At 46.8% G+C, this 9,377-nt stretch overlaps 1 protein-coding gene across 1 annotated transcript in view; it reads left to right on the forward strand.

Annotated features, from left to right (window-relative positions):
- The window catches only part of IGF1R (insulin-like growth factor 1 receptor), a gene marked incomplete at its 5' end in the record, with an annotated part of 174,932 nt that extends 165,755 nt beyond the window's left edge, over nt 1–9,177 (forward strand). The window contains 2 exons of the mRNA XM_010135605.1: nt 2,092–2,226; nt 8,324–9,177. Coding sequence (XP_010133907.1) covers nt 2,092–2,226; nt 8,324–8,690 — 502 coding nt within the window. The remainder of the gene's footprint in view (nt 1–2,091; nt 2,227–8,323) is intronic.
- Between the last annotated feature and the right edge of the window lie 200 nt (nt 9,178–9,377).

Genomic DNA, 9,377 nt, shown 5'->3' on the forward strand with positions numbered 1-9,377 from the left:
AGAGTGTCTGGAGGTTTTGAAGGGTGGAGCTTTATTTTAGCAATTCATTCGTTTATTGCTTTTCTGACTGAAGAATGAGGTAATTAGACAAGACTAGTTTTGTTGTAGTTAGGGAAGGAGAACATCTTAATATTAATGTAACGCCGGTGAGGGTTTATTTCTATAAGTAAGTCTTCAGCATCTTGTATTCTTTGAGAGCTGGTAGTTGCCTTGAAGGAGCAACCGAAGTTTATTCGTTACGATGATATGACTAGTAGGTGTGCAGGACTTGTTCTCATTATTCCTGCAGTGATCAAGGTAGCTGCAAAGGCACCAAAACACTGAGCTGACCCTCTGTCCCTGCCGTCCCTGAAAGGCAAACAATTGCAGGTCTGTGGCTTTTGGCCCCAGATGCAAACCGTTTTAGATGCAGTGGATAACTGAGAGATAAAACCACTCTGCCATGACCAGCTAATAATACTGGACTCCTGTTTTCACAACAACGCCCTATTGAAACTACACTTTTTTCTCTAAGCTTGACTCAGCATTTTAGCCACAGAAGACAAGGCGGCACCTAGATTTTTCTCTCTTCACACAGCAGCTCTAAAAGTACGTGGTTTTTCAGTGCAGAGCAGACAATTTGAGCCATGTCTGCTCAATAAACTAATTTTAAATGGAGGTATTTTTAGCAGGTGTCAATACTTACGTCCAAACTACCCAGTTATGTAGCTGTACTTGTCTTTCTTTGCCAGTAATCAATTCCTACTGAGAGACTTCTTTCCCTTCTGCTGTCCCTTGTAGCTAGTTGGAAGGAGCTAGAGGTTCTGTTTCCAGAACATAGTTACATACATGTTGCAAAAGGGGTAACTGAGTTTCTCCTGGGGGCTTAAATGTTTTGCTGCACAAGCAGCAAATTAGGGTCTTGGTACAAGAAGCTGGAGAACGTTCACGTTTCACCCAAATCTGTTTCAAAAATGGGTTCTGTTGCTTGCTGCTGTGTGTCGAATGCCTTGAGGGATAAATGGGAAGCATTACCCACGGGGTGGTTTTTTGTCCCTGGGGAGCAGAGGTCAGGCTGTTTGCTTGCCTTTAGTGGCCAGGCAGAGGAGAAGCCCAGGTGTGGTGGGGTGCGTTTGCTGTCTAGCTCTCGGCTTGCTGGAGCACTAAGGGAAAAGGCAGCTTTTAAACTGGATTTGTGTGACTTGAGTATTGCTGATGAAAAGCAGCTTGCACTGGAACGAGAGCTTACAGTTCTGCTTCACTGCCTCCTCAGCTGCTGTCAGGAGTACCTGAGATATGTTACGTGAAGATTTTGAGTTCAGTGTTTTAAATGCACTGATTTTTTTCCATGCTCACTCTGTGGCTTGATGGGGAGGCTTGTTGAGCCCACTTATGTATCCAGTCTCTGCAGACTCTCCACCTGCTTAGAAAGTTTGATTCCCTGCATCCAGCCACACAGAGATCTTTTTGCAGGCTTTAATGATCAAGTGTCTGTCCAGCCGGAAGTCTTCTGTACAGAAAGAGCAGAGATAGGAACAGAATTTTTTTTTTCTAACCTGCATCTTGCCTTTTCCACTCTCCACTATTCTTCCCACCTTGCAGTGCTCCTAAAATCTGAGCTGAAAGTCATGGGAAAGGCAGATGAGATGCAAGCTGATTCTCCAGGCAAGCTCACTGCTTACACCTCCTTTGAGATCAGAGGCTTCTGGTCAATGCAGTGAGCTCGTGGTGGCTTTTTAACTGATGGAGCTGTACAGAACAGGTGTAATCAAGTAGTGTTGGACCACTGACGATCATAATTGTGACCAGCTCTGAGCTGCAGATTATGGTGTGAAAATGGAGATGTGATATTACCAGTCTTTTTTTGCAGAGGCCATTCTGAAGAGCCCTTCAGAATTGGCAGCGTGATTCTCACCATTGACTAGAGGTGTTTGAAGTCAACAGTCGCTTTCGCTGCATGATGGGGCTATCACCATAGCTGCACACTTTTTGAGCCGTTGGAATTTTTTGGTGAAACAAAATACCCATGGACACTTAGCTGCTCAGCATTATCTAAGAAGTATATCCTTGTAAAGACTGCTCGGCTTTCTAAAGTTCTGATTTGTTTTCCAGGTCTTTCGGTGTTGTACTTTGGGAGATTGCAACGTTAGCGGAGCAGCCGTACCAAGGCATGACCAATGAACAAGTGCTCCGCTTTGTGATGGAAGGAGGTCTGCTGGAAAAACCAGACAATTGTCCTGATATGCTGTAAGTGTCACCAGTTACCGCTGTTCTCAGAGCACGGTTTGTTCTTCCTGATCCCTTCAGTGCCCACTGCAGCCCTGTCTACCACAGAACGGGTTATCAGAGAGTGATGGTGATGTGAGGTGATGCTTGAACAGCCTCTGTCAAGCCTGTGTTTCATGGTAGTTGGATGTACCAGAAAACAACTTTGCTTGTGGCCAGAATCTCACTTGGGGCTATCTCCTCTGATAAGAAAACAAAACCCAGTCTTTGCGTCCTGCATAAAATTAAACTTAATATAAGCTCATAACTGACATTTGCCACAGCAGAAAATGTTGTGCCTAAATCTTATCTCTTGAGCACAAAGAGAAGAGCACAGGACGAGCTGAAGTGTATGGTGCATAAACTCTTCTTTTTGTAAATGAACGTATCGTTCCTTTGTCTGGAGCAGCGCTCATCACTTGGAGTTAAACAACTGTCCCCTGCTAACAGTTTCCTTTCCTGAAAGCACAGAAAGAAGTTCGGTGAAAAACCTTTGCCTGCCGCTGGGATCGATGCAGAGCTGTGCAGCGGAGGAGGGTGGGCAGTGCAGCAGGCTGCACTCTTCAGCTTTACATTGTTGAAATACTTCTGCTGGCTTTTGCGTACAGCAGGTTCAGTTGTTCAGAGTTTATTACTTTGATACACTTCCCAAACGGGCTTTTGAGAAGGAAATACTGTGTCTTGCAGTTATTGAAATTCGTTGGAGGCCCTCAGAAGGGATACAATCACTTAAGGGCCTCAGCTGCTTGGGATTCTTAGGAAAAGAGCTTTTTTGGCTGGAGCGCTGGCTTTGGTTTCAGATGACAGGCAGTGTTGTTTTGTTGTTTGAGGGGGGCGGGTGGTATATGCAGGGGGAGGTGTAGCTGCCATGTGATTCCTCCGTTTCACATTCTTTCCCTTCCACGATGCTGTGGAGAATTTCTGGCGGTGGATTGACTGGAGATTGTTTAACATGGTCAGAGCTGTGTAATGGAGGGGAGGGCAGGCAGAAACGGGGGCAGAACAGGGTGTGCGAAGGGATCAGCTCCCCGAGTCCTTGGCAGAAAAATACCTCTATGGGGAGAACATGCTCAGCAAGAGATTCAGCAGTGGAAATTCCCCGTTAACCTGGAGCATGTGTGGTGTGAAGAGGGGGACGAGAGAGGAAGCTCTCCTTACTACTTCCCTCCTGGCTTGATCTCCTTCCTCCTCCTCCTCAGAGATGCTCCTCTGCTTGCTGGGTGTTGCTACTGGATGAATCCACTTTCAGAGTAACTGGCTTGGGGGCAGGGAGAATTCGGTTAACGTCTGGCAGAGCACATCTTTGCACCAGTGTGTGACAGCCAAGGCCTTTTTAGTGCCGACAATAATGAAGAAGCTGTTCGCACAGTAGTAACGGCCACCACGACTTTAGCCTGATGTTGCAGAGGTGCTGAATAAAAAAAGTTTTGCTTCAAATTCAGCCACTTCTCTCCATCAGAAGAAGGAATGGGGCTGAGCTCAGAACTAAGGCACATCCAGTTCAGTGGCATCCTGACTCTGTCCAAAATGCAGAAAAATATTGAATGTATTGACCGTAGAAGCTTATTGTGACTTGCTTCAGCTCGCTTTCAGCTTGTTTTGTCTGTGTATTGGGACGGACACCCAAGGCTGCTGAAATTCCACCAGGCTCTTGTAGGAATAACAGTGGGGAGCTTGAGGAATGATCTTCACCTTTGCTACATGCATTTGAAAGAACGTGTTTTGCGTTACTGTGGTGCTTTTTCTTTGTACATTTTCTGTTCTTTCCCTGTCTTCCAAGACGCTGTGAAGATGCTGCACAGTGCTCGGTAGCCTGACAGCTGCCCCCGGTCTTGAACCCCAGTGTGGCTGCTGGCCGGCCCAGAGACCTGGTCTGTGGCAGAGCTCGCTCCCCTCTCCAGCTGTCAGATAACCTGCTGCTCAGCGTGGGATGTACCAAAAAATTGCTGAATGGACTGAAAGGTGCTTGTACAGAGTTGCAAAGAGCCCTGAAATGGTGTACGGCTCTTGCCGTGCATCCCCAGCACGCTCCAGGCAACTGCTTTCTCAAGCACTTTATGAAACCCTTTGTAGAAGAGGGGGTCCTCTTGTTTGTGGAGGTTGCTAAAAGATTCTGTTTGAAGAAGGTTTCTTGGCATGTCTGTGCCAGTGGAAGGTGTTTTTTAGACAGCACAAATTCTCACTAATGAAGACTGACTGGTCTGTGGTACTTAATATGAGCTGACGATATTCACTCGATTTCCAGAAAGCAAAGTCCACCCGCTGCAGGGAAGCCAAGGTACTTCTTGTGCGTGGTATGGCACAGAAGCGAGCGAGAAGGGCTGCCAGGAACGGCACTGCTATGTATCGCATGTGGTGGACTACAGACACACAGAATCCTTTTTCTTTCAATTACTTTGACTTGGAAACAACTAAAACTATGGGCAGAACACAGATTTACCTTTCTGTAGAGAGAGGGGAGTGTAGTGACATACAAAAACCTCCAGAACAGGTGGAGGAGGTAGACTGCTGTGGGAACACGTAGATGAGAATAGAGAGAAGTTCTTGCTGCAACTGTCACCAAATCTACTATTTTTAACCCTGCCGACAGTGTGAGTGTTGACACAGCCGTGCACGCTCCTGCCACAGCGCAAGAGTTTTCGTAGGGGCCTCCTGTTGCACCCCTCTCCTGCGTGAACGCTCCATGGCGTGGGCAGTCCTGGACACTCCATCTCTCCTAAGACTGGGGTGCTGGTAACGCTTGGTAGCGGTGTGCTTGGTAGCAGCGAGGCAGTAGCTTTTAGATGGATCAGAGACCCAGGGCGCTTGAGCTGGAGAGGCTCTGCAGCTTGGTTGTGTGGGATGCTTGCTCAAAGGGGGATTTTACGGCACGGTTGTCTTACGGTTCGGAGAGGTGGTAAATCCCTGTGAAAGGGCTAAGCACGAAGGGGATGGCATTTCTAGAGGCTTTTTACTCTTACATGGGGTGAAACAAGACTCAGTTCTGTTTATGCTACACCCTCTTGGCATAGTTTGCATGGTTTTACAGACAGAACTATGCAGTAAGACAGATGGCTCAATAAGACGGTGCCAGGAGAAGCTTTGCTGTTTTTCTCCTCTTCCTGTGTAATAAGTTCTGTTTTTATGTACCCCCATTGTTATGGCAGTGATCATCAGGTGATGGCTGCGTGGCAAGAAGGCTTGTTACAGCTGAAGCTCTCAGACAGTGTGTTCCCAGGGGGCTTTTAAAAATTGTGGAGGCTGGAATTCTACTCTGTTTTTGAAGGAAAATTGCTTCCTCCATATGCGTTGTAGATGATGAGACCATTTACGCATTGCTGATCTTCCTCCTCTTTGTTCCTGGTGAGCACTCGGTTAGAAAGCAGAGTCTGCTGTGCCGAGGTGCGGTCAGCCTGGAGCAGCAGCAGAGCAGGAGAGGTCCTTTTGCTTCTCCCCACCAAACCAGGTCTGATGCAAAGCACAAACGCACTCAAATGGAATGCAGCTTCTATAGGAACTTTCCATGTTCTGGTTTTTACCGTCTCAGTGCAAAAAGTAGCTCCGTTTCTGCTCAGTCCTTTGAGCAAGACATGCTCGAGAGAGACGTGGGTTGTTCCTCTGTCTCACTCCCTTGAGCTCACTTGCTGCCAGTCAGTGATGTACACAAAACAGCTCAGGTTGTATTAACGGCCTTTAAATTCTTCCACTGTCTGCTGGAAAGGGTTTGTTGTTGGTTTGGGGTTTTTTTTTGTTTAAGATAATGTAAACAAGGTCTTTGAACCCACAAAGTTAAAAAGAAAAAAATAAATCCTTTTAAGGGAACAATGTAGGGTTTGTAAATCTGGAATGGCTTAAAAGAAACATCACATGTCCTTGTTTGTGCTGATGTCACATGCATTACTCCACTGCTTGTGGTATCTCCTTAGCATTGCCCTTAGGCCTCGGGGCAGAGCGCCAGCGAATATCCAGTGTTCTTGGCTCCGGCGAACGCTTCTATTCAGGGACGCAGCAGTCAGCTGGAAAGGAAACAGCAGTGAAGTAACAGAAATGGATTTTATGTATTTATGTCTCAAGCTTTCCTCCTCGCTTGTGGGTGAGGGTATAGTGCAGTTTTATAGCTTGGCTTCGCTTTTGATTTGAAAGACTTTTTAAAGACTCAAAACCCAGCCGTGGTGTCACAGTGTTTGTACGTCTACGTGCCTGTTAGAGTACAGCCCTGAGTACCTGGGGAGTTCTCCCAGCACAGACTGGTTTTGCCAGCTTCATTTTCGGGTGTCACAAGGCGGTGCTCAGGTGGCTGCCTTTGTTCGAGCAGAGTTGTACCAGCTGAGCTCTGACTGGAGTGTTTGTGACTTCAGATGCACTTCAGCTGAGATGGCTTTTGTTTGGGTTGAAGCGCTCTCAGCAGCCTGTGCATCCCAAACCAGCGGCTTTCCCTCTCTGTGCTGGTTCCCCTCAGCTCAGAACACAGCAGAGTTTCCTCAGGAGCAAGTGTCTGGGGGAGGAGATTTCTTCGCTTTGGTTTTGTTTCAGGCCCGGGTTCCCAGACTCTCTGGACCCTGCTGCGCGCAGTGACGCACAGCAACAGGCTTCAGAGTCTGAGGTTTTCCAGCTCCATGACGGACCTGTTGGAAGGTTTGTTCTAGAGCGGGGACTCTGGAGACATTAAGACGTTACTCAGGGATGGACTTAGGGGCTGTTTGAGAAAGGAGTGAATTTTTGTTCATTTGATTTTGCCTTTTTAATTAAATAACATAAAACCGTTCCACACGCTGCTACAGAGATCTCATAAAGTGCTGCTGGGGCGTGAGGCAGCGCGAGCTAATTAAAGCATAGAACGGAGCTGCTTGCTTACTTCCTGCAAACCTGCGGAAGTGAGAACAGTGGTGGTGTGTAGACTCAAAACACGAAGTTAGGTGACCGGGCTGAGCTTGCACGGGAAGGCTGGCTGAGGTGGGGAAATGAACCCAGAATGGCCACTGGACAGGCCAGGCAAGGAGAGGGGACATTGCTGGGACCGCAGGTTACGGCGCTGGAAGGTAAGGGGAAGGTGTGAAGAATTCTCCAGTACGCTGCCTTCACTGAGAGACTGGCCTTTGGGTGTTTGGTTTTTTAGATCTGTTCTTACTCGAGCACAGAGAGTTGCAGTTTTGGCCAGTGGTGACTCCCTACACACGTGGTGTTTCTCCGAGTACTGTGTCCGCAGAGGACCTGCTGGAAGAACTCATCTTCCTCTTCGTCTCTAAACTGGTCCTATTACTTGTGCTGTGCTAACAGGAGACCTCCCTCCTCCACCTGCACAGAGTGGAATCCTGTGTTGTGTTGTTTCAAGCTCAGGGTGATCTCCCAGGAATATCCGATTTTGCTGTGTCAGGAAAATGCTGTTTCCATTATGTGTGTGTTGCTGTTTCATGTTGTGGTTTTGTTTTGCCAGCATGGGACAGTGTACAGATGTAATCAGGGATGTGCTCAAACAGGGGATCTCACACTCTGTACAATATTAATGCATCCCCGGCCTTGAATGGAAACAACAGAATTTTAAAATAAAAGATCAGAGGATGTCTTTGAGATTGGCAAATGTCTTCAGGGGATTACAGTTAATTTTAATGTAATTTTCTTCTTTCAGGGGAAAAAAGCGGCACCTTACTTGTTGCGTACTTCCTATTTTTACTTTTTCAAAAGCAATATTGATAGGGTGAGGATTGGTTGCTTGAGAAAGACTCTGAGAGGCAGTGTAGCATAGGGGTAGGATTGAGTAAGCAGAGGACGTTTTGGAGGAAAAAAGAGAGAAATACCAAGTCAGGATAAAACCAAGAAATGCTTCTGGATGTCAGGTATCCTGGAGACTGTTTTATGGGCCAGCGTGCGGAAGGGAATGGAGGATGCTGAGGTGGGGGCTATCGGAGTAAATCAGTGATGAGAAAGTAGGTTGAAATGTGACATGGGGATCTCAGCCTGTAAGAATTCTGACACTTCATTGTCCATGAGAGTGGAATGATTTTCTTAAACGCGTGGCCCAACACAGTCGTGGCTGGTTGGGCTCTGGCAGGGGCTCTTAAAACACCTTCGTAAATGGTTTTGCTGTGTGTTTCCTGTCCAGGTTTGAATTGATGCGCATGTGCTGGCAGTACAACCCAAAAATGAGGCCCTCCTTCCTGGAAATCATCGGTAGCATCAAAGATGAGCTGGATCCAGCATTCAAAGAGGTCTCCTTCTTCTACAGTGAAGAGAACAAGCCCCCAGACACAGAGGAGCTTGACCTGGAGACTGAAAACATGGAGAGCATTCCTTTAGACCCCTCCTCCACCCTCCAACCCACTGACAAGCACTCAGGACACAAAGCCGAGAACGGCCCAGGCATGGTGGTCCTTCGGGCCAGCTTCGAGGAGAGACAGCCGTACGCACACATGAACGGGGGACGCAAGAACGAGAGGGCCTTACCGCTGCCCCAGTCTTCGGCCTGCTGATCCTTAGAACCAGAATCTCACAGAAATAAAACACAGAGAAACATGTGCATTGGGGGAAGAAAGAAAGAAAACTACAGTATATTCAAAAGCCTACTGTACCTCAGTGGATCTTCAGAACTGCCATAGCTGCACTTGGGAGAACCCTTTTTCAGTAACCAAGATACCGTATTTTTCTTTTTCCAATATGCAAGCAGATGTTTGTTTCAGTAAAGGACTCCGCTCACGGGGCACACAGTCGGCCTTTTAAAACTCTGATGTTAACACTTAATAGCAACAGAAAACTTGAGATCCGATGTCTCTCTCTTTCCTCTCTCCTCTCTCTCCTCTCTCTTCTTTCTCTTTCTTTCTGTCTCTCTCTTTGCTTCATGATGGGAAACATATCTGTGTGCAAGTTCAACCGTACAGCACTTTTATCAGATCAAAGATATCGCAGGCCAGGTGGCTCCCGGTACCTTGCAAGCACCTGCCTAACACTGTAGGTCTTTATAAAAAAACAAACAAAAAAAAACCAAACAAAAAACCACAAAAACCACAAAAAAAAACCAACTAAAAAAGACTGGATTTTTAATGTTGCTCTTTAATCTTTTTAGGAACACGTAAAAGAATAAAAAGGGCCATCATTCGTCCAAGGTTGTTACCATTTTCAACGCTGCCAAATTTTGCCAAAAAACTGAACTCGTTGTTTTT

The sequence above is a fragment of the Buceros rhinoceros genome, unplaced genomic scaffold (genome assembly GCF_000710305.1).
Source record: "Buceros rhinoceros silvestris isolate BGI_N320 unplaced genomic scaffold, ASM71030v1 scaffold15664, whole genome shotgun sequence".
Classification (NCBI taxonomy): domain Eukaryota; kingdom Metazoa; phylum Chordata; class Aves; order Bucerotiformes; family Bucerotidae; genus Buceros; species Buceros rhinoceros.